This window comes from Vombatus ursinus, unplaced genomic scaffold (genome assembly GCF_900497805.2).
Source record: "Vombatus ursinus unplaced genomic scaffold, bare-nosed wombat genome assembly UNPS02009062.1, whole genome shotgun sequence".
Classification (NCBI taxonomy): Eukaryota; Metazoa; Chordata; class Mammalia; order Diprotodontia; family Vombatidae; genus Vombatus; species Vombatus ursinus.
The window spans coordinates 22,674,154-22,699,827 of record NW_020948840.1 but is presented as its reverse complement, the minus strand read 5'-3'; the positions used below and the strand labels follow the sequence as shown (position 1 = coordinate 22,699,827).

The 25,674-nt window shown below is 36.4% G+C and overlaps 1 protein-coding gene across 10 annotated transcripts in view; it reads left to right on the top strand.

The window, feature by feature from the left end:
- The window catches only part of NCOA1 (nuclear receptor coactivator 1), a 214,969-nt gene that overhangs the window by 176,714 nt on the left and 12,581 nt on the right, over positions 1-25,674 (top strand). For 9 of the 10 annotated variants that reach the window (XM_027850339.1, XM_027850343.1, XM_027850341.1 and 6 more), the window contains 3 exons: positions 6,924-7,025; positions 19,260-19,662; positions 24,071-24,245. In XM_027850339.1, the coding sequence (XP_027706140.1) occupies positions 6,924-7,025; positions 19,260-19,662; positions 24,071-24,245 (680 nt within the window). The remainder of the gene's footprint in view (positions 1-6,923; positions 7,026-19,259; positions 19,663-24,070; positions 24,246-25,674) is intronic. The other variant, XM_027850344.1, reaches the window with a different exon arrangement.

The following is a 25,674-nucleotide window of genomic DNA, read 5'->3' as shown; positions in this document are numbered from 1 at the left end:
AGGTAAACTGTTCTGGTCTAATCCTTTGTTCATCTGGCTAAGAACATCAGAATAAATGGCCACTGGATTTTAATGTGTTAACTCACTTTTATTTCATTTATTAAATAGTACTTTATTGAGGAAATCAAAGAAGAATGTAGCCCCTACTCTCAGAGCTTACAGTTTAGTTGAGGAAATAAGATAAACATACTTGAAAAGTTAAGTAACATACTTAGGTTCTAAAAATGAAACATCACCTCATGCTCCAAAAAACATGAAAGAGGATTCATAGGCAATTAGTAAGACTCCTGTTATTACAAGAAGAATGAGGTATGTCATGGTGGCTGGTCATTTTATAAGTAGTACAGAAATTATTGCGTGTAGGCCTGATATAAATTGGAAGGTTTCCCATCTTTCTGGACTAAGTTTCTAGTCTATGACAGACTATGGGTCAAGACTTATAAAACTCATCACTTGATTATCCCATGCTGATTCATATAAATGAATAGATGCACAAAAAACCATTTTAAGTTTGTGCTCCTTTATATTTGACTTTTAGGATTGTGACAACCGAATTATAATTTTCCTTAACATATGAGAGAAACCTGAGTTTTGCATTCACATGTTTATCTAATAGGCTGTCAGCCACAGTTATTCAGGAGATGATACCTTTGCTGTACTCTGCCCAAGTCATACCCCATCTGGAATAGTTTGTCCAGTTCATGGCATTACGTATTAGAATGTTCATTGACAAGTGGAACATGTCCAGAAGACAGGGAGTGTTGTGGGGACCTGAAAATTTTAAAGGATTATCTTGTGGGAAAGAGCTTAGGCTTGATCCCAGAAAGCAAAACTAAGACCCTTGGGTGGAAATTACTGCTTAGCTGAGTGCAGCAAACTCTTAGTATGTGCCAGAGCCTACAGATATTATGATAAAGTTACACAGTGTCTTACCTCAAGGAGTTTACACTCAGTTTGGATTCTTGTAAATGTGATTCATGCTTTGGCTAAAGGTGAGTTTAGATGACACTTGAGTTTCCTTCCAATTCTGTGTAAGCAATTCTATTAATGATAATCACAAGGAATTCGGACTTCTCTTGACCCTAAAATTCTAGAATATGGAAATTGAAGGTTTGAGAGTATAGTTATATTTTCATATCCTTCCAGTTAATAGTTATGAGAATGGAGGAGAAAAAAGAATATGGAAATTTAAAACCATATCCCACAGAAAGATCTAGCCCGTAGTTCATGACAGTAGGAAATTGGCTTCGGGCAGGAGATAGAGTATACCCATGAAGACTGGGTAAAGATAAGCTGTTTTGTATGAGAGGCTTTAAATTCAATAATAATTATAAAGAATGTGACTTGTATGATTTGGGTTGAGTCCTTAGACTTTAGTTTCATTATCTGTTAAAATGAAGAGGTTAGACTAGATGGCCTCTCAAGTTACTTTCAACTCTAGATCTATGATTGTGTTAGCTCACATGGATACTGTACCCTGGGGTGTTCAAAACACTCACCTCACAACTACCCTGTGAAAAAGGTTGTTGGTATTCGTTTTGAGGAGAAGGGAGAAAACAAATTTGCAAAAAATAATTGGTAAAATGAAAGACAATATATACCATGGAAACAAGTAGCTGTACCCAAGCATTTTCAGGTGAAAATAACAAGGAACTTGATTAAGAACAATATTTATAGCTGCTTCTGTCCTCAACTAAAAGTAAGAGTAATATACCAACTCCAAGTAAACATGGTCCCGGTTGTCACTGATACTTGGCGGTAGAGGGATGGAACTCATTTGGTATACAATAATAGCAATATTTTGGTCATTTAGATTCTCAAAAATGTAAGTATAGGATTATGCTATTATCTTCCAGGGAACCTGGTTTGTCAGAAATTCATCAGGGTTTTGTTTTGTTTTGTTTTGTTTTGTTTTTACTATAGACTTAATATGCATCAATAAAAGTTAATACAACTTTATAGTACATTGTTAGCATATATCATCCATATTGTTAAAACAATAATCCCATTGTATTTTGTGTGATTAGTATCTATTGCTAAACATTTATATTTATGTAGCACTGAACAGTATAACAAGAACTGTGCTAGGTACTTTACAAGTATTGTCTCACTTGATCCTCACAACAACCTTGGCAGGTAGGTGATATTGTTTCTGTTTGATAGATGAATAGGTTGGGGCAAACAGAGATTAATTGATTTGCCCAGGGTTATAGAGCTAATAAGTGTCCAAGGCCAGATTTGAACTCAGATTTTCCTGACTCTAAGCCTGGTGCTCTACTGTACCACCTCCACCTAGCTGTAAGTTAGACTACATAGTCAGACCATATAGACTGATTATTCATTCTCAGCATCACATTTTAAGAGGGGAATTGTCAAACTGGAAGCCATAGAGAATGTCAGCCAGGATGATGAGGAGTCTGAAAAACAAGCTTTGGCTGGATGTGCACCTGTAGTTCCTGGTACTGGGGAGGCTGAGGTTTGTGGTTCATTTGAATTTGGAAATTCTGAGCTGCAATAGGGCTAGAGTCAGTCAGGTGTTTCCCCTAAGTCCAACACAAACTAAATGAACTCTTGGGAGGTGAGGGCCACCAGGATGGTGAAAGATTGGCACACCAGCCCAGGTTGGAAAAATGAACGCTAGTTAAACTTTCTGTCCCAATAGGTACTGTGGGATCCAACTCATAAGTACGTGCTGTACTTCCAATATGAGGAAGGAGGAATGGAAGTTAGAAAGGAAGGAAATATTCATTAGAAATGTATAAAATATGAGAAGTAATTTTGTTTAGTTTGGAACAGAGATGACAACTATCTTTGAATATGTCAAGTACACATGAAAAGGGGGCTTTTTCTCTTTTGCACCAGAAGGCAAAATTAAGACCAGTAAGATATTGGGAGTTGAAAGTTATAGAGAGGTAGATTTTCGCTTCACATAAGAAAGAACTCTCTGACAACTAGACCCTTCCAAAAGTAAAATGGCTGCCTTGCGAAACAATGAGCTTTTTATCACTGGCATAAAAACCCTATATGGTCTCTTGTGTGTGTCCCTTTTTCTGCACTTACACAGCTACATTCTTAGTTCAGACCTTCATCACTTCTCATCTGGACTGTTGCAAAAGTCTTCTAATTGATCTCCAATCCATCCTCCACATAATTGCCAAAGTTATTTACCTAGAGGATAAATCAGACCATATTATTTCCCTACTTAAGCTTCAGTGACTCCATATTCTATAATCAAATATAGACTCCTTTATTTGGCATTTAAAGCTCTTCATGACCTGACCCCTTCCTACCTTTTAAGTCTTCTTACACATGACTCCCTTCCACATACATTATGGACTTGCCATACTGATCTACTTTCTGTTTCTTGCATAGTGATCCATCTTCCTTCTCCTATTGGCCCCCATGTCTGGAAAATTCTTTTCCCTCACTCCTACCTCTTAGACTCCCTGTCTGCCTTCAAGAATCAGCTGAAATGCAGCCGTTTTCAGGAGGCCTCTCCTTGTCCCCCCCAGCTTTGATTGCCTTCTTCTCACCTACTTTGTATGTATTTTGTATATACCTTTTAAAGTACATGTTGTCTTCTCTATTGGGATATAAGCTTCTTGAGGGTGCACACTCTTTTTGCTTTTGCTTTCTGTCACGAGCCTTTATGTAGTGCTTGTCACATAGTAAGCACTTAATAAAAGTTTGCTGATTAATATGGGATGGAATTTTTTTTTTCACCTTACATGTTAGTGCTTAGGGATCAAAGGATAAACTAGATGATGTCAAATATTGATGGGCAAATGCTTTTGAGTTCAAAGGAATTCATTAAAGATCACTGTGGTTTGGAATAGTCAATGAAAGCTTTATGTAAGTAGGTTTTAATTCTGTGAAGCAAAAGTAGATTTGAATAGGCAAAGTAGACAGGAGAAGGATATTTCAGTTAAGAGGCTTAACAGTATCAGCTAGAGGCAAGAATGAGCAGGGTGTATTTTGAGAGATAGTGACTCACTAAACCATTTTATCTGGAATAGAGTACTTGTGTTAAAGATTGCCTCTTAAATATATGTCTGTACTATAAAAATTGACTGTTACCTTTACTTTTAATCTTCAGAGTTTTGTTTTGTTTTGTTTTGTTTTAATATACAAAAGGCTTATTTTACCATTGAATAATGAAGTAATGATTTTGGTTTTAGAAATAGCCTATGAAATCTTAGACATATCTGCAGCCACATGAAAGTACATTTGTCAGTGGTTTTGTTTTTGTTTTTTAAATTTTTCTCCCCCATTCAAATCCAGTTTATCAACTTAGGTTCTGATTAGAGGTTCCCTCCCCCTACCAATCAAAACAAAGAAAAAGCCATCTGTGAATAAATCCTTCTAAAATTAGTTAGTGATTGTTTGCAGCTCTCTCATTCTACTCATATCTTTAAAGGCTCTTCTGAACAGGGATATTTACAATGGTTCACTGAGGGGAAACCATTCTGGAGTATTGGCATCTATATAACTTCCAAGGTTACTTGTTTCTGGCAGAATGAAGGCCTGCCTGCATCTGATACTCAGCTCCTGACCTAGAGAGATTACTTCTTCAGAGTAAATCATGGTCTTTTCTCGCTGATAGTATGCTTTTTTCTTGCTTCTCTCAAGTTAAGGAAACCTTTTCAGCCCTTTCACAAATACCAGCATGGACTGCATCATAGGTTTTAAAGGTAGAAGAGACCTAGAAGAACATATGTCCTATCCCTTCATTTCAGTGATGAGGAAACTGAGATCTAAAGAGGTTAAGCGAGTTAACCAAGAGGATAACTACTTCCTTGATGATAACACCACCTTACTCCGTTTAATTTTAGATTTTTCATACTATTTCTAAAAGAAGGATATTAACATTCTTAATTACTAGTAGTCTCTTAGAGTTTTATAAAACCAAAAGCTGAAGTTTTTTTTTTTTTCCATCTTCACTAATTCCATTCAACCAACCTGTCTTATGATTCTTGAGTAAAATCATGTTTAGCAACACAGGGTGCAGGTGGGGGAAGGGAGTCACTCAACAAGCATATATTAAGTGTTTACAATGTCAAAGCACTGTACTAAGTGCTAGAGATACAAAGAAAGGCAAACAGCATAGTCTTTTTACAGAGGGAGCTCACTTTCTAATGAAACAACGTGCAAAAATTTATACATTTAACATATATATGATGTAAGGGGAAGGTAATCTCAAAGGGAAGAAACTAGCTTTGGTTAGGAAGGTAAGGGAATCAGGAAAGACCTCCAATTGAAGGTGGCATTTTTGCTAACTTTTTTTTTTTTTTTAATTGGTGAGGCAGTTGGTGTTAAGTGACTTGCTCAGGGTCACACAGCTAGTAAGTGTCAAGTGTCTGAAACCAGATTTGAAGTCAGGTCCTCCTGACTCCAGGGCCAGTGCTCTATCCACTTCACCACCTAGCTGCCCCATTTTAGCTAATTCTTAAAGGAAAACAAGGGATCCAGAAGGCAGAGGTGTGAGCTAGGAGAGCATTCCCGTCTTAGGAGACAGCCAGTGAAAAGGGAGGAGGAGAGAGTAAATTATAATGAGACTGTAAAGGTAGGAAGGGGCCAGGTTTTAAAGGGCTTTAAAAGCCTCAAATTTTATATTTGATCCTGGAGGTAGTGGTGAGTCACTGGAATTTACTGAGTAAGAAGGTGATATGGTCAAACCTTTGCTTTAGGAAAAAACACTTTCTCAGCTGAGTGGAGGATAAATGGAGATAAATGAAAAATGTTGTAAAAGTAGAAACAACCAGACTTAGCAACAGATTGGATATGAGTGAGAAGATGAGGATGACACCATCATTGTGGATCTGGGTAACTGTGAGGATAGGGGGCCATCATTAGTAATAGGGAAGTTTCAAAGGGAGAAGGGGTTAGGAGGAAAGATAATTAGCTCAGTTTTGGACATGCGGAGTTTAAGATGCCTATGGGACATCCATTCTATATGTCCAAGAGATGGATAATGATGTAAGACTCTAGCTCATGAGACTAGGACTGAAATATGTAAAGATTTCTGATGTGTATTACAAATATGCAATTATTTGTATAGAGATTATAATTAAACCCGTGGGAGCTAATGAGCTCACCAAGTGAGAGGGCATAGAGAGAAGAGATAGCCCAGGATAACCCCTTGGAAGACAGCCACAGTTAATGAGCATAACCATGGTGATGATCCAGCAAAAGGAGAACCAGGAGAAGAGCAATGTCACAAAAAACCTAAGAAGGAGAGAATATATTAGAGAAAAAGGAATCAACAGTGTCAGAGACTGCATGGAGGAGTAGGATGAGGATTGAAAAAAGGCCATTAGGTTTGTCAAAAGATCATTGATAACTTTAGAGAGAACAGTTCTGGTTGAATGATGAGGTTGAAAGCCATATTGCGGAGTTTTGAAAAAAGTGAGAGGAGAGGAGGTAGAGATACAACAGCAGTGTGCATGTGTGTAGACAGTGTTTCTAGATTGTAAGCCTTTGGGAGGAAGCATAGCTTTGGAAGGATCACTGAACTTGAAGTCACTGAGTTTGAATCCCAACTCTGCTGCTTACTACCTGTGTGATCTTGAGTCTCAGTTTTCATCATCCATAAAATGAGGAAATTTGAGAGGATGGCTTTTACAGTCCTTTCCTGACCCATTTCTCTGATTTTTCTGAAATTTTGTCCTTTTTTAAATCATGAAATACTTATTCCACTTGCTTTCCAATATCTGACTATATCTACATACTTCTCTTTGTTCACTGGGTTTTTAGTAAGTGTTGGATATTTACTCCTTTTTGGCAATTAGGTTTGTCAAAAACAACATTTATTTTTGCTTAACCAAGCAGTTTAAATTTAATGTCCCTACTAACTGTTGGACTATGCTACGTAATGTTTGCTTGTAGCAGTGTAGTTATTTCATTTTCTCCCTGTCTTTCTCCAGTTGATACAACAAAATCGGCAGGCTATCTTAAACCAGTTTGCAGCATCTGCCCCCGTTGGCATTAATATGAGGTCAGGCATGCAACAACAGATCACGCCACAGGTAATGATGTAAAAGTACATGTTGTTAGCATTTATCAATCTAGAGCTGTGGTTTTCAAAGTGTGGCTTGGGCTAGTCTCTAATGGTAATGGTGTTTACAATATAATTTCTTCTGGTGTTTACAAATAATTATATCATCTCTCATTGTCTGATCACATGCAGTACCATTCTTCTTGTTTCTGGTGAAGGTGTTTGGGGTTTGGTGGTATTTTGGTTGGCAAATAAGAGGCAGAATAGATCATTTTTATGGGGGTGAACTTGAGAGGGACAGTCCTGTGTTTTCAAAGATATAAGAAATTCCTGATGAGGGAACTCCCTACCACTGCAGGTTGGTACTTTCTCTGCAACTTGTAGTGTTAGAGAGTTACCTGGGAAACTAAGAAAGAAAGAAACTTGCCTATGCAATATATGAGATTTGAAGCCACATCTTCTTGCTGCTGAGTCCATCTTCTCTATTCACCATGCCATGGTGTCTTTCACTTTTAAGTCAAAAAAATTCAAGAGTCATAAATGAAAGTATATGAACATTTCTGTCACTAAATTTTCCCATTTCAGAAATGGAGGAATCTTATTCCCAATGTAAGGAAACATTTTAACCTATTTGATTCATCTTGCTTTTTGTTTTGTTTTTAATTGAGCTTAGATGGCAAAGTTTAAAAAAAAATTTTTGTCTAAGTGGTCCAGGAATAAATAGCCTTTTATTTTAAATTATTTTGAATGCTACCATAGGTATATATGTGCGCCTGTTACACCTTTCCACAAAAGTTTTGCTTCAGTGCTTCATGAAGGTGACCCTAGAGTAAGAAATCAGGAAAATATGCATTCAGATGTAGTCTGGACATTAAATAACTCTGTGATCCTGACAGAATCACACAACATCTCTCAGCCCTGATTTCCTCCTAGGAAAAATGAAGCTAAAGATAGCATTTCCCTCACTAGGCTACTGGTTTGGATCAAATGAGATAATATATGTAAAAGCAAACTCATACATGATAAATAAATGTGAGTTATTGTTATTAAAGGCTGTGCCAATGGAGCACAAGCTGTGGCAGATTCTGTCATCATGGAAAAGCTTCAGGTACATTCTTAGAAGTAGACTGAGTCTGCTTTCTGAGGGCCAGACTTGCTAAGTATGGATAGCCTCATCACCAGTAGGTCAGACTTCAAGTGAATTATTTGCCTATGGCAAGCATGAAACAGAAAAATATGAAATAGCCTTCAGTCTTATGGTGTCCCCGTCCATTTCTGTAGTGACAGTTGCAGAGTGGCCAAAAAAAAAAAGGAGAGGGGAGAATAGAGAATGCTAAGAATCACATGGCTTATGGAACATCTACATAATTAATTTACCTATTGGCATTATTACCTCCTTATAGAAACAAGAAGTAGAAACAATACCAAAAGATGTGATTAATAATATTTGTCTTGACATTTTCACTCAGACAAGTTAAGAAGTATTCATTGAGTGTGCCAGGCACTGTGCCAAGTGCTGGGAATACAAATATATAAACAAAAAGACAATCCTTGCAGAAAAGCAATACATGAAAGGGAGCTGAAGGGACAGGGGAGGAAATAAAGGATTAGGGGTTTCGATGCCCTGTGGGGTATTATAGACAAAGTCCTAAGGAGGCAGGAATAGATCCTGGAGAGGAATAAAGACATGGCAGGCCTGAACTTCCTCCTTAAAATGGAGGTTCTGGAACCAACCAGAGAGAGAGACTACAGGGGCAGAAGGTATTTAACCATATATGAAGAAGTCCAGAGGTGGAATGAGCTTTAAGGAGCAAGAGCTTTCCTGGGGCATTGTAGAGAAAATCCAGAGATGCAACCTAGAGAAGAATGAAGATATTGGTGGCCTTGAAATAAAGCTGCTTCTATTTGTTTCCCAATTACATGTAAAAACAATTTTCAACCTTCGTTTTTTATATTTTTGAGTTCCAGATTCTCTTCCACCTTTTCTTCCTTTGCCCATCATCGAGAAGGTGAGCAGTTTGATAAAGGTTATACATGTGCAGTAATGCAAAATATATTTCCGTATCTGTCATGTTGTAAAAAGAAACACAAACAAAAAAAGAAAGAAAGAAAAAAAACAACCATATGCTTTGATCTGCATTCAGATTCTGTCAGTTCTTTCTCTGGAAGTCAATAACATTTTTCATCATAGGTCCTTCAAAATTGTCTTGGATCTTTGTATTGCTGAGAACAATTAAATCATTCATAGTTGATTGTTGTACAGTATCCTTTACTGTGTACAGTATTCTCTGGTTCTGCTCACTTTCTGTCACTTTGTGTAAGTTTTTCCAGGTTTTTCTGAAAGTATCCTCCTCATCATTTCTTATAGCACAATACTGTTCCATCACAATCACATACCACAGCTTGTTCAGCCATTCCCCATTTGGTGGGCATCCCCTCAATTTCCAATTCTTTACCACCACAAAAAGAGCTACTATAAATATGTTTGTACATACAGGTCTTTTTCCTTTTTTTTTTTTTTAATCTCTTGAGATACAGACCTAATAGTAGTAATACTGGGTCAAAGGGAATGCACAGTTTTGTAGCCCTTTGGCAACAGTTCCATATTGTTTTCCAGAGTGGTTGGATCAGGTCACAACTCTACCAATAGCGCATTAGTGCCCCAGTTTTTCCATATCCCCTCCAACATTTGTCATTTTCCTTTTCTGTCATAATAGCCAACTTGATAAGTTTGAGGTGGTACATCTGAATTGTTTTAATTTTCATAAAATGAAACTTCTAAATGAAACCAATATGAAAAAATAAAAAAGTAAATTTCAGCTATATGGAAGGATGATGTCCTAGGCTATTATAGTAATTTGGGGACTTAAATAGTGTTTTTCCGAAAGAGTCAGGGCAGTAATCCTTTACACAATAGTCCTATATTATTCCATATTTTAACTCTTCACAGGGGAAGACCCAAGATCTAAAATGAGACATCCTAAGGCAGAAGCATGTGGGTAGACATGAGGAGAGCCATGAGCAAGGGAAGAAGGGTTCAAGGAAGTGGATACTTCTAGGTCTCACTTGTTGATTGAAAATCAGGTCTCAGTCATTGGGGTTGGAAGTAGTCTCTAGCCCACAAATGCTATAGTCCTTAAGATAGCAGAGGAAAGGGATAAGAATTAATGATGAGTAGTTGCCCTTGAGCTTGACACACCCAGTTTTTTACATCATCTGTTTCAAAGGATTAGGAAGTTGAGAAATTTTATGAAGGATTTAATAACAGCCTCCAAATTAAATTAACATGTACTTTAATACTATAATGTCAGCAGAGACGTAACCATGGGAGAGAATGGCGAAAAATGTTGGAAAATGTTGTTTGAGCTTAAGAAACAAGAGAAGCCCTTATAGAATATACAGATGCCTCAGAGCTATATATCGTGAATACTTTCTTTAGTGATTGGATTATACTAACATAGTAATTAAGAATTAAGAGGATAAATGAGGAGAGTATAAAAGCTGGCTTAAAGCTTAACATTAAAAAAAAAAAACCTAAGATCATGGTGTTTGGTTCCATCACTTTGGAAAGACTGATGCTGGGAAAGATTAAAGGCAGAAGGAGAAGGGGACAGTAGAGAATGAGATGGATAGCATCTGTCATGAAAGTATCATGGAAGCAACAACCATGAACTTGGACAGACTGAGAGATGGTGGAGAACTGAAGGGCCTAGTATGCTAGGGTTCATGGGGTTATGTAAAATTGGACATGACTGAACAACAACATGGTAATGTTCAAATATCATCACAAACAATGCAGATGTATCTTGAAGTCATTTCTGAATCAGTCTCCTGTGTATAGTGAGACCACTTGTTTTTCTAAAATTTTATTTATTTTTATAAGCATTATTATCTTTTTCTCACTGCCCTCCCCAAACAAAACAACCCTACAAAAATACAATCCAGCAGAACAAATTGGCCAGTCTTTCAGCTTATTTAAAAAAAACAACAACAATGAAAATACCAAATTACAAGAGTAAAAATGAGAAAATATGGCATATGATTAAAACAAGCTCCAAAAAGGAGGTACAAAGAGTCTGACATGACTGAAAAAGAACTAAACAATAACAGCCTAACTTGGTTTAACAAACTATTGAGACTAAAAGCAGGGCATGGATAAAGAAGCAGACATTAACACAGACTGTCACCGTTTTCTAAAGTCATCTAACTGATATAAATCAGTAACCCTAACGAGACCCAAAGAACCTGGAAACCACCTTAGCCATTAAATATTTGTACCCCTATTCAAACATAGATATGTTAGCCAAGGGAAACACCAACTTATATCATAAATCAATTCACCAACTCTTAACAGTGAAATATGGAGGAAGATTATGAGCAGTTTGGCCTCACAAAACAATGAATTGGCAAGAGCTCCAATTAAGCCAGATCATTGCAAGAACATTTGAAGATGAAAGTAGAAAACGATACATGATCCTCCTCAAAAAAGGGAAAAACTCTCAGGATTTAGTAAAACAAACTCTGCTCTCCACTCCATGACATTTGGAGCTACTGCATTCAAATTCTGAGCATCTCAATCTCCTTTATGTGATGTTAGGAAGTAGAAACTATGCTAATGGAAACATAGATGGTAAGTAAACTTTGACCAGACCAAGTAAATAGAGAGAACTTTAGTGAAAGTAAAACAATTTTTGTTAGTAATTTAAATAGTATTTTATTTTTTCATCAACTGCACATCAAGAAAATGTTTAGCATTCATTTTTACAAGATTTTGAGTTCCAAATTTTTCTGTGTTCCTTCCCTTCCCTGTTCTGAAAATGGTAGGCGGTTTGATGTAGTTTATATACATGCTATCATGTAAAACGTATTTCCATATTCGTTATAGTTGTGGAAGAAGAAACAGATCAGAAGGAAATAAAACCATGAGAAAGAATACAGTAAAAATATGCAAATACATACATGTAATACATGTAAACACATGCAAATACATGTAAAAAATAAATTTAAATTTAAAAAAGAATACAATTAAAAATATGCTTCCATCTGCATTCTGAGTTCATCAGTTCTTTATCTGGATATGGACAGTATTTTCCTTTGTGAGTCCTTTGTACTTGATTTGGATCTTTGAGCATAATCTATATTTAGAACATCATTGATGAAAGTATCAGAAAGGAGTGAACTGGCTTTCACCAATGACCATTATAACAGACCACATTTTTATAATTATGCAATTTACTGAAAGGTACAGAGAATACAAGATCCCATTATTGATTGTTATTTGTTCAATTTATTGAATTTTATTTGTTGTCTATTAAGTCATTTGATTCCGTAAAGCAAAACCTACTCTTAGAAGTTTTATTCCAACAGAGTATTTCTAACCAGTTTCCTTGAAAGAATGGAAATAAATTTGTTCGACAGACCTGTGATTTTAAGTGTCAAGAAAGGCATTAAATAGGGAGAGATCTGTATTTATCAAAGTTATTTGCCACTGTCATATAATATCATTTATATCATTTATATAGCGCCTATTATATGCCAAGCACTGTGCAAAGCACTTTGCAAATATTATTTCATTTGATCCAAACAACCTTGGGACGTTGGTGCCATCATTATCCCCATTTAACATATGGGGAAACTGAGGTTAATTGCCTTGCCCAGTGGCACACAGCTAGAGGCCAAATTTTAAATTCGGGTCATAATGACTTCAGACTAGGCAATCTATCCACTGTGCCACATAGTTGTGCTCCAGCATGGACATGTAGGATATCCAGCATAACATCCAAATGAAGGGATTCTTTGTAGATGTCAGTGATCTATGTCATCTTGTTGTGATGATGTCATCTTGCTTACATTGTTTCTGTGAGTAGTAACTGGAATTGAATAAGAGCAGAGTGGTCTGGATTGCATTGAGGAAATTGCACAGTGCTTTTAATAACCCTGGTCTTTTCCTAGAAACAAAGGTCTAGCTTTTTAACACCAATTTCTTTACAGTTATGCCATATGGTCATCAAGAACAAAATATCAGTCTCTAATTAAAGTTGTAGGTGACCCAAAGGACAATAAAGAAACTCATGACGGATATCAATAGGCTGTAGCATATCACCAACAAAAAATGGTTTAGGAGACACAGTGTTAAGGAACTAGATGACCAAAGTGCTCAGCCAATCTTACGGCAAGAAGAAGGCCATTTGGCCACTACCATATAAGAATCCCTGTGGACCCCAGATTAACATTATATATTGGTTTTATTGCATTTTTATATATTTTGTTAAATATTTTCCAGTTACATTTTAGTTTTGTTTGGGGGTGTTATAATCTGCCTTCAGGCTTTGTGTTTGATACTTCTGCACTAGACAACCCCATTTGTCCATTGGTACATGCGCAATATCAGCATCTAGAAAAGGCTCCTAAACTTGAAGGGTTTCCCTAGCACACAATGAAAGTGTGTGAACATGTTTTAATTTGTACTGTTGGAGGGAGGCTCTGTAACAACACATAATCTAAGTTCTTCTGTTCATCTATCTTTTTTTATTACACACACGTACACACACACACACACACACACACACACACACACACATGGTTGTCACAACATTAAGGCCACAGAGAACTGAGCATATCTCTAGGTGCTTATGCAGTTATAACTCCGTGATTTTTTTCTGTATTACACATCAGTACACATAGAGTTTATTTTCTTTTAAAGGCTTTGTTAAATTTCTTAAATGGGGGAAGGGAATAAGCATTTATATAGCACCTACTGTATTCCAGGCACCGTGCTAAATGCTTTACAAATATTCTCTTATTTGATATCATTAAACCATTCATGTGTTCTTTCTGTCATCAAAAGACTTAGTTATTTGTCCTTTTCTTAGGCCAGTTAAATAATCTTTCTACATCCCATCATTCTATTTTAGTTTATGGAGAAGGAGAAAGTATTATGAGAGAGCAAAAGGCAGACTCTCCTAGCAATTTCTAGCTTTCTTAAATGGCCTAGAGAAGGAGAAGCAAACTGAAAACAGGACTCAGGGCTGTTGTCAGTGTCATGGAGTTATGGGATTTAAATCTCGAAAGAACTTTAGAGATAATCAGCTCTAACTTCCTCATTTTACAGATGAGGAGCCTAAGGCCCAGAGTGGTTAAGTGTCTTCTTCAAGTTCACACAGGTAGTAAGTAGCTTTTTTGACTATAAATCCAGTGCTTCCTCTGCACTGTACTTTGGGAGCTCTCCATGGCAGCTTTAGGATAAGGAGGAAGCAGCTGGCCTGGCTAAAATTAGCATGTAAAATGTACTAAGTACAGCATAAGCTACCTCTTCCTTTGTAATTTTCTTAAGCTGATTATTGCCTTTTTGTGGCAGCACTCTGCTGCCTACTAACTGCTGTTGCTACTGTTTTTTCTACAGGTTCTACTGATCAGAGCAGGACAGCCCTTGATATCTTAGTTAGATCTTATCAGAATAAAAATATCAGGCAATAATGAAAAAGCTCTTCTCAAAGTGATTTTTTTTTTCCCTAGGCCCCACATTTCTTGGGATGATTCTGCCACAAAATAAACCTCCTGGTTTCCCCAATCTGATTTTGGGTGTTAAAAATCTCTTATCTCATCCTTGCTTTCTCTTACCTAGTTTTCCTTGATACCCTCTACTCACACTTGGTGATACTCTTATTTCCAGTCCTAAACACCATATCCATTTCACTGTTGTGTAAATCTTGAATCTCATGATACTCTAGCTTCCTTATCTAGACCATAGTATAACTCAAGTTGAAAGAAGAATTAAATTATAGTCTTTAATATTACTATAGACTATAATAGTCCTTATATCTTTTTTTGCATCTTGCATCTCCTATTTAGAGCTTCCTGGATCACTTCCATCTCACCCGTTTTCCTCTCCTTCAACTCTTTGAAGACACTACAAACAACACTTCCCATTTCCTGCAGCTGAGCATAAAACTGGTACTAGGTCCTACAAAGAGGGCTTCAGTTCCCCATAGCATTGGCTTCTCACTGCAGCAGAAGACCTCACCAAGAGCAAGGCTCCATCCCATTCCCCTCCCCACTCTGAAAAGGAGTCACCAAAGAGGTGCTGGGAAATTTAGTTCATCACCCCCAGAGAGCTTATGTGCATACCTTTAACCAGAAAACTACCTGTTTCTGCCCTGAAATGCAAATATCAAACACTTGCCATTATAGAATGGTTTGTACCTCCCAACTCTTGCTTATCATATTAGGGTAACAGTAACATTGCTGATAACAGCCTTCTATTCATTCCTGTGGCTCCTCAAAAGCGGTGTTTCTTAAAGAGTAGTCAAGCCTAAGGTTCATGTGGCTTCATTGTTTTTTGAGGTGATTAGTTTTAACTTTATCTGTTGCCTACTCTGCTTGGACTATGATACAAATTAATGCATACGTGGACAGATGGATAAAGAAATCTGTGGGAAAAAGCATGACAAAAAACAGGAGGGGAAAATAGAATGGAAAAAACAGAAGAATAGATATTTAAAAAGAGTTGAAAGAGAGTAGTTTAAGCAACACATTTAATAAGCACCTAATGTGTGCCAGGCATGGGGATGGGGAGGGAATGAAAGGTTATCACATTTAAATTTCAATCAATATAAATACATGTGGAAAGTTTTTAAAACAAATCTGGGAAACATAAGCAGGATTTAAAATCTGGAACTAAAAGGCTAGTTAAGAATGTGAAGGTCTAGGGAGAAAAAAAAAACCTTAAATGTTATTTGGAAAAGCAGAGACTATTTAATAGACTGGGCCAGAGAAGTTACAGACTGGTTAGATGCAGGTTCACCCAGTACAACACAATATAATGGAAAGTAGACTAGATTTTATCGCATTTATTTCTTTTCTCCCTCCCCTTCTGGCCCTCTACCCAAGGCTACAATTAAATGAGGATATGTATATACGTACACATAGATATCTATCTATATATCTATATCTTTATATATATGTATATACATACACACAAATATACACGTATATAAGACCACACTATGCATATTTCTATTTGTCATTTCTTTCTCTGGAGGTGAATAGCATCTTCCTTCATAGGTTCAAGTCTTTCCATGTTTTTCTAAATCAGTCAGCTCATCATTTCTTACATTACAGCAGTATTCTAATACAGTCATTTCCTATCTGAGCTACTGTCTATGAACGTTTCCCCCCAGTTTTCTGCTTTCCTTCTATTCTTTGCTACATTGGTTTTAGTTATCCAAGAAATTTTTAATTTAAAATAATTGAAATTATCCATTTTATACTTCAACAATGCTCTCACCTTGTAATATAACTTAAGATCTGGTACTGCTGAATCAGTACACTAGATTTTAGAGTCATAAAATTTTTTTAAAATAAATTTTTACTGATGCCTTTTGTTTTTACATCACCAAAACTATTTCCAGGATCGTCTTCCCCTTCCAAGAGAGCCATCCTGTATAACAAATGTTATTTTAAAATTAAAAAAAAAGAAATCTGTAAAACTGATAAATACATTTTTTAAAAAAAGGGCTCAAAATATATGCAGCGTTCCACATCTGTGGAACAGAGTTGAGTGGGGGTGTCTTATCATATCTCTTTGGCCATGCTTATTCTTAGTAATTTTACATTCACTTTTGATTGTTTTGTGGTGGTTCTCTCCATTTACATTGTTAGAGTTATTTTAAGACCTGGCTTTGAGTACTCTTCTGACACTTAGTGGCTGTGGAATCCTTGGGCAAGTCACTGAACATCTTTAAGCCTAGTTTTCCTCACCTGTTTAAAAAAAGAGACAATAATACTTGTTTTTCTTAGCTCAGAGAGATTGGGTGTTTTCTTTGTAAACATTAATTTGCATATGTAAGTGTAAACTGTTATTTTTATTTCTCTCCTTTGCTCTTACCAATTTCTGAACATGGAAACCACCTCCTGTAAGGCAGTCATGGTTCACTGTCTCTATTTAAAAGTCAGGACTCAATGTGTGAGTGAAATAATAAACCCTTTGTTTTAAGATAAAGAGATTTTCATGTAATGCTCTTTTGCAGGGGGAAAATCTAATTTGAACTGTTTCCACCAGCAATACATTAATAATTACGTGGGCTGGGTATTCATTATGGGATTCAGTACTCCACAAGCTCCATTAGATCCTTTATTGTTCTCCTATCCTGCCTTGGGTATCTTTACCAGCATCCTGTATTCTTGTCACTCTGAACTAGAGTTGGAGCATGTAACTTAAAGATCAGCTTTTGAAGTTTAGATATAATAAATGGCTACCAAATGAAAATACCCATTGATTTTTATGATATTTTTACAGTTTACAAAGTATTTTATCTTGATCCTCACAACAATATCTGAGAAGCAAGTCCAAATTCAAGTGTTATTACTCATGAGGAAATGGAGATGGAAGTTAAGTCACTTGCTCAGCTGACAGATAAGTGGCAGGCTAAATTCCAGCCCTAGTGTTGTGATTCCTGATTCATTGTCTTTTGTTACCTGACTGCTGCTTCTCAAGCATAAAAAGAGTCCTTGAAAAGGGCGGCAGTTGTTAGTAAACATTTGTAGTGAGGTCTAAAGTCCCTGCATCTAAGAGTAAAACAAGACTGAACCCAGCAGATCTCCTGTCAGAACAGTGAAATTTTCTCTTTTCCTTAGAATAGTCTTAAACTGTGTGTTTCTTTATAGTAACAAGTACATGAAACCACAGTTCCCCAAACAGTAATGTGACCTGGAGACTATCACATTGTTTAGAAAAAGCCAGTGGTTGTAGCTGGAATGGGAGATTGGGGGAAGGAGTATGGTGATGGTGTAGGGAGTCAAAGTAGTGATGGGGGTTGTAGTAGTAATATTACTCCTCCCCCTCCTCCTCCTACTGCTTGGGTTAACATATGTCCGAATTCTGATCTCTCAGTCCTGCAGGTCCAGAACTTGGATGATTAGCTCATCTAGTGATATATGGGCTGTAGGAAAACTAGCTCACTCTATTTAAACTCTACAAGACTTACTTGTATCAGAAAATTATGTTCCTCCCTGCCCCCCAAGTAATTTGGAATTGGAGTGCCTATAATTAATTGATTTCAGTATAGCTGTATGATTTAATATCACTTTATATCTGAATATTGACAATTTCCTCAGCAGCATGGCATATGCTATGCTTCTTTCAAAAGAATGCAAACATTTTTAAATTTTAATTCATTTTTATCTAGTTTATAACTTTGTAGTTATAAACTGTCCTAGAAGTCCCTATTAAGTTTCCCATAATCCCTTGGAGTAATGTTTAACTGTAAAAGATGCTTTTTTACTTTATGCTTTAAAGATCATGGTTTCATCAATGTCAGTATTTCTTTTGCTAATGCAGGTCGTCAATCTAGACAACAACAACTAGTTGCTTTGGCAGGGAAAAAAAATAATCACCTGGTAAACAAACTTCTAGCATTGTATTCCTCTGAACTTAGCATCAGAAATGGGATTTGAAACCACATCCTCCAACTCCAGAGCTAATGGTCTTTTTACTTTACAATACTGAGCTTTAGTAGTGTTCTGAATTACTGAACAGTTCTCCTTATTGTTTATTTTCCTACTTCATCTTATTCACTAAAATAATAATCTTGTGAGGCACTGAATTGGGTGCTCTGACTTGTAATAACATTGGCTAAATGACAGAGCTGGGGAAAGGATCTCTCATGGAATATATAGAATATATATAATTTCTGAGGAGGTGTTGTTTGTGCCTCTTTTCCCTTTGTCATTGAAAACATAATTTTTGATAAAATTTATTAATATATAGAAAGAGTTATCAAAATACTCTTTTTAAAAATGTCAGTTTGTAAAACCCTGGGCTGATGGAACAGGTCTGGGGAAAAGGAATTTTAGTCTGACTCAGAAGAAAGAGAATGCATCAACAGTCTTCTAGATTTCTTTTTCTCAAATTAATGTTCTATTTAATTATATATAGATGTTTAAACATATTCTGAGCAAAGCCATAATCCTGATCAAAACATCTTCTTAGCTTTTGAAAGTTAAATCTCTGTATCTTTTTATTGGAAATTTGAACTTAATTATGATGTTCAAAGCCCATTTTAGTATTTCTGTCTTAAATTTTGTTGGTTATAAAAGTAAATTTGTATAAATGTTTCTAATTATGTTGGAGTTTATTTTTCTTTTCTTTGCATAATGATCATTGCTGTTATCTACTAGGAAATGTCACTTAGCTTTTTTCCCCATGTGCTTGTATTAGTAGGTAATGTTTATGATAATTTTAACATAATTTTATTTTCTTTTACAGCCTCCCCTGAATGCCCAGATGTTGGCACAGAGACAGCGAGAATTGTACAGTCAACAGCACCGACAAAGGCAGCTAATACAACAACAGAGAGCTCTGTTAATGAGACAGCAAAGCTTTGGGAACAACCTCCCTTCCTCATCTGGACTCCCAGTTCAAATGGGGACTTCTCGTCTTCCTCAGGGTGCTCCACAGCAATTCCCTTACCCTTCTAGTTATGGTACAAACCCAGGAACTCCTCCAACCTCCACCAGCCCATTTTCACAACTGACATCAAATCCTGAGGCATCCTTGGGCAGCCGCAACAATATGGTCAACAGAGGTATGACGGGGAATGTTGGAGGACAGTTTGGTACTGGAATCAATCCTCAGATGCAGCAGAGTGTCTTCCAGTATCCAGGATCAGGTATGAAGGCAATACATTAATATTAGTTTTAAAAGTGAAGACCCAACTCTTAAAGGAAATTAGGTCTAAAAGAAAACAGACTCTAGTCAAATTTGTTGTTTTAAAATTAATGTATAACCAAGCTTATTTCATTATGCATCAGAAGGGATTGGAAAATCTTTTTTTACTAGTAAAAATTACAATAATAATTGTGGGCCAGTGGTTTGGGTTTTTTGTTTTTAGCCTGTGGTCGGGTGAATTTATGTGTATGAAGATAAAGGACTTCTTTTTTCTTTTTACAAAGTAAGCTTAAGCATATGTGATTATCCCATTTTATTTTAATATTCTGTTTTCATATTAATTTAGGGGAGTTATAGAACCACAGGATTATTAGTCATGTAACTGTTTTAGAGTTAATCTTAGAAAAAGGTTAGAGAGCATTGTTTATCAAACTGGAAGATTACAGTGCTCATGGAGAATCATAATGAGAGTTCCAAACTGGTGGAGACTGTAGAGCTTTGAAAGTTTATTTGTTGGTAGAAGTAACAGGACTGATTTGATTGTCTCTCTATCCTGTCTCCACAAGGTTGACCCTGCTTTCCTCTTTGGTTAATCTATTTTCCCATTAACTCTCCTTCTTAATATTTCTGAACAGAAAACAAAATTTTACTCTCCCCTCCTCAGTTCTGTGGAAACCTTTTTCCAATTGATTTTTCTTTGAGTTGTGGGAGTCTTCCAAAAAGAGCAAATGTGGTACCTTTGTCTTAGAATAGAGATTTTTAATGAAAACTAGGGTTTGTGAACTTGGGAATTTTGATACTTTGATAATTGTATTTCAGTCTAATTCTTTTCCTTTGTGATTTTATTTTACCATTTAAAAACAATATTCTGAGAAGAAATTCATAGATTTCACTAGACTGTCAAAGGATCCTTGACTCAAAAAGGTCTTAGTGATACTATATTTAACATTAATGATGTGGACCACTTAATTATCCCATTCTTGTTATTTATATTTCTTTTCAGATGTTCACTTTACTGTCACTTAAGTAGTTTGAATGTGCAAGATAATTCCCATAGAGAGCGGTTATTTCATCCTGATTCTCTATTCCTACAATTCCAGTAGCTGCCACCATGTGACAGTGGTACTGATAAAGGTAGCTTAGGTCTTATGGTAGGTTTATTCTGGGTATAGGTAAGTAATGAGAAGACATAAAAACACATAAATCTGTATTTTGTTGTGTTTTTTCCTAAAACACAACTATTAAAAGAACAGGACATAAACAGAAACTAAACTAAATTGTAGTTAACAAGCTTCCTTTTACACTCCTTCCATCATCTGGCACTTACTGAGATCTGGTTCCCTCCTGATAATACAGCATTCCTGGCCACCCTTTCCAGTATTGGTTGCACTTTCACTCATACCTTTTATTCGCTGGTCATGATGGGGGAGCCAAAATACCCCCTCACTTCCCATTGCCTCTTCCAGATTCTCCCTCTGTCATCATCACTCAATAATCTTCCCTCCTTTGAGGTTCATTCAATTCATATTTATCACCAATTCAAAATTCTGGTAGCTGTTATCTACAAACCACCTCCACCTCCAGGATAAAGATTTAAAAAATGGAACAATTTCTTCCTTTGAAGAGTCAGGTAAGCTTAGGCAAATTACCTGTCCTCTCTGGGCCTCAGATTCCAAATCTCATCTATAAAAAATGAGTTTGGGTTAGTTGACCTGCAGTGACCCTTCTAGCATTGATGTTCATATTAATGTTCCATGATTCTGGTTATAACTCTTACTCAGATTAACCTCTCTACAGTTACTTGAAGGGATTGGTCTGAGGCTTTCCCTGATAAGTTCATGATCACCCCATGCTGGTGTACACACTAGTATGCACACACTACCTTGGAGTCAACTATTCTATTCCCTGTCTTTCTTACTATTTCAGTTTTCTACCTCGAGAATCACATGGCTTCTACGGCAGTGATCAAGATCTCGGGCAGATTATACGCCATTTTGTGTGTTGTATACTCATGCTAATTTCATTTCGTTCACTTTTTCAAGAATCCGCTCTACTAGATTTCATTGTGCTAAGGATCTGAATGAGATTCTTTTTAGGCTGAAATTTGTCTTTGATGTAAATCTCTTAAAACTTACATGTACAGAAAGGGGTATGATGCAGGTAGTTGAAGTAAGATATACCTCACACAGCTTTACAAGGGTACATAGAGCTAATTGAAAGGAGATAAGCACCTGCTATGAACCTTTCAGTTTCATTTAGAGAAGCTTTTGAAAAAAATTTTGAGCAATTTTTCAAGAATCTGGGATTTACTTCATCCTTTAAAAACCATCGCTTGATCCTGTTATCCCTTCAAACTGTCATGCTATATCTCTGTTTCCTTTCATATCCAAACTCCTAGGAAAAACTCTCTGGTCTCATTGCCTCTGCTTCATTTCCTCTCATTTACTTCTAAACCCTCTGCTTCTGACCTTATCTGTCAACTAAAATTGACTAAAGTTTTCAATGTTCTTTAAATATCCAAATCTGATAGGCTTTCCTCATTTCTTGCCCTTCTTACATCTGCAGCATTAACTATTGAAAATGCTTTCTTCATAGGGGTTTTATGACAGTCTTTCTTGGTTTCTCCTCCAAACCATCTGGCTTTCTTTTCTGTCTCATTTGTTGATTTATCATCCATATCCCATACCTTGACATCAAGGCTCATTACCCCCAAGGCTCAGTCTTGATGATCCCCTTTCTCCCTGTATGTTCTATCCTACTGACATCATCAGCTTCCAAGGGTTAAACTATGATCTCTGCACAGATTACTCATAGATCTGTATATAGCTCTAGTCTGTCTCTTGAACTCTAATTCTGCCATCCAGTTCTCTGTTGAGCATCTCCACCTGCAATGTACTGTCAGCATCTCAAACTCAACAAATCCAAAACAAATTATTTACCAAAATCCTCCATACTTCCAAACTTCCCTGTTTCTCTTGAATGAACAACCTGTCCTTTCCCACCTAAGTTCATAACCTCAGAATCATCCTTGATTCCTCACTCTCCCTTTCCATACAAATCGAATTAATTGCTCAGTCTTGTCAATTCTTCAACCTGCTCTCACGTCTGTCCCTTTCTCTCCATTCACACAACCGCCACACTCTGAGGCCTAGAGAGCAGAGGTTATTTGCTGAATCTCACAACCTGATTCAGGTCCTTATCACTTTCATTTTGATTATTACATTAGCCGCCTAATTTAATTAGCCTTCCTGATTCAAATCTCTCCTCTCTCCAGTCCATCCTCCACACAACTACTAGTGATATTTTTACTCAAGACATTTTCCCCAATCAGTAAATTCTAGTTTATTGATTACCTCTAGAATTAAATGCGAAGTCCTTTATTTGGTATTTAAAGATCTAACTTCTCTTTCCAGACTTTTTATACATTACTCCCCTTCATATAGGTAAATTGACCTTGCTGTTCTTCACAAATGACATTCCATTTCCTATATCCTTGTTTTTGTACAGGCTGTTTCCATGCCTGGATTGTACTGCCTGTTGACCTCTACCTCTTAGAACCCTATTTCTTTTAAGTTCAGATTAAGCATTTGCCTACAAAAGGCCTTTATTGATCTCTACCCCCAACCTCCCCCAAATACTCTCTGCTAATTTTGTGTGCATGTGTGTGTGTATATACAAAACTTTTAGTACAGTTGAAGCTATTAAAGCCTGGAATTATGGTTAGGATTAACTATTAAGCTGCTGTATCTTAAAACTGCAAGAAGACTTTTTGGAACTCTGTGTGTGTGTGTGTGTGTGTGTTGTACATATGTATACATGTATATGTATACCCATGTGACCATCCAGAAAAACATGTGCTCTGTTTCATTTTGTCTTTGAATCCCCAGTGCCTGACACATAGTTGTCATTTAATTAAATGCTTCATTTGATTTCAGTTACGCCTTCACTGGCAGAAATCATAACTATTACCCAGTGGTCAGTCTACACTTAGTTAGCTGCTCTTTGGATGACACAGGCTGACATATGCTTAAACTCAAACCTTTCCAGTTTGGTAGAATCTGGCATAGTGTTTGTTCTCCCTTGAGAGTTCCAGGGCCACCTCCATTCTAGGACGAGGCACTGGACCAGGACTTCACTTAAAGGTTTTCTTTTTAGCATACCTAACAGTAGTTTTGTATTCTCATTTTACTTACTACATTAAAAATAATTTTTTAAAAATATATAATGTTTGGACCTTAAAATTATTTACCAAAAAAAGGTTTAAAATTGTTTTTGCATGTAATTGGGGGAAAAATAAAATATTAAAAAAATTTTAAAATATGTAATGTGATTGAGCAACATTTTTAAAAGATTAAGTAGAGCTACGTCTAATATGATCAAAATAGGAAATATTTTATCTCATTTTCCAGGATTAGGCCAACAGGGTGAACCCAACTTTACTCCATCTCTCAGCCCTGGCAGTCCCATGATGTCACTACAGATTCCTCCTTCTCAAAGCCCTCTGCTGCAGCAAGCTCAGCCCTCTTCAGGCTACCAGTCACCAGACATGAAGACCTGGCAGCAAGGAGCAATTGGCAGTAACAAGTAAGAGCGATGTTGTATAGTCTTCAGCTATCATCTACTTAGTTAAAGCCATAGATGTGCATGAGGTGGTCAGGAGTTTGGGGAAAGACAAAAAAAAGAGGGCAGTATCAGAATTTGGAGAATGTCCACCATAAGCAGACAGGAAATGGATAAGACTCCAACAAAGGAGATGGAGAAAGAAGGTAGGGTTCTCCTAGGAGAACCAGGAGCCAGGAGAATATGGTATCTCTGAAGCCAAAGCAATAGAGCACATGCCCGGGGGTTTTGGGGTGGGGGGGGAGGCAATAGTGTCCAACAAATGCTTCCGAGAATAAAAAGCATAAGTTCTGAAAGAAGTCTTCAGATTCAGAAAGGACACTGGTAACATGTGAGCAGTTTCAGTAGAGTGGTGAGAGTAAAAGCCATATTGTAAAGGGTTAAGGAAAAAGTGTGGTAAGGAAGTGAAACATTGTTTTTTCAAGAAAGTAATCAGGGAAGTAGAGAGAATGGCATGATAGGTAGATTAAGTAGAAGGGTCAAGGGGAGGCTTTTATAGAGTTGAGGTGATTTGAGCAAGTTTATAGGTAGCTAAGGAGTTCACAATCTAGCAAGAGAAATTGAAGATTCAAAATAGACTCTGGATATTTTATAGTCCTGATGTTAATTGACACATGTCCCTTGGGAACCACAATATGCTTCCCTACTCTACCCCTATGTATTGAACTCAGCCTTCTTAGACAGACTTTTACAATGTTTCCTAATAAGAATATTAGCAAAAATTAGCCAAAGTAATATCTATATTTAATAAATAGGGATGCTGAATTTTTCTTGTCCCTAGAATTGGAATTAGTCACCTTGTTTTTTTTGTCTCATAGTGTACTTCACTGGGTAACACGTAAAGGTATGCCCATACTTTTTCACACTTCTTTATTTTCAAGGAGTTTTCTTTATGGCAAACCTAGCTCCTGTTAATCTTGTGGTTTATTCTTAAAACACAGATTTACCTTTAATAATTAGAGTAGTGAAAGTGATTCATTAATACTTATTGTTGTAATGACTTTAGACCTCAAAATTATATTGAAGACTAAATTCATTATCACCTGTGACCTAAAGAAAATTATTATTTATATTATGACCAAAATCTGTTGCATCTAGCAATCTGTTCATAGAAATTATACTCTGTTTTCCTTTATTAACACATCTTATTCACCCTAATCACACAAGTCATTGATTTTTTTCTAATAGTGTAGGTTGGAAAGAGTGTAGGGATAAATAAGAAGAAGGAGGTGGGAAAAAACCAAAATGGTAGAAATAGAATTATTCTACTGCCTTATTTGAAAATTATACCTTTATATTAGTTTTTATAATGATAGATAATCATAAGATTTGTTTTATTATGTACAAGATAATTATTGGCTATATAATTGTCATTTCCAGTTTATCAATGAAG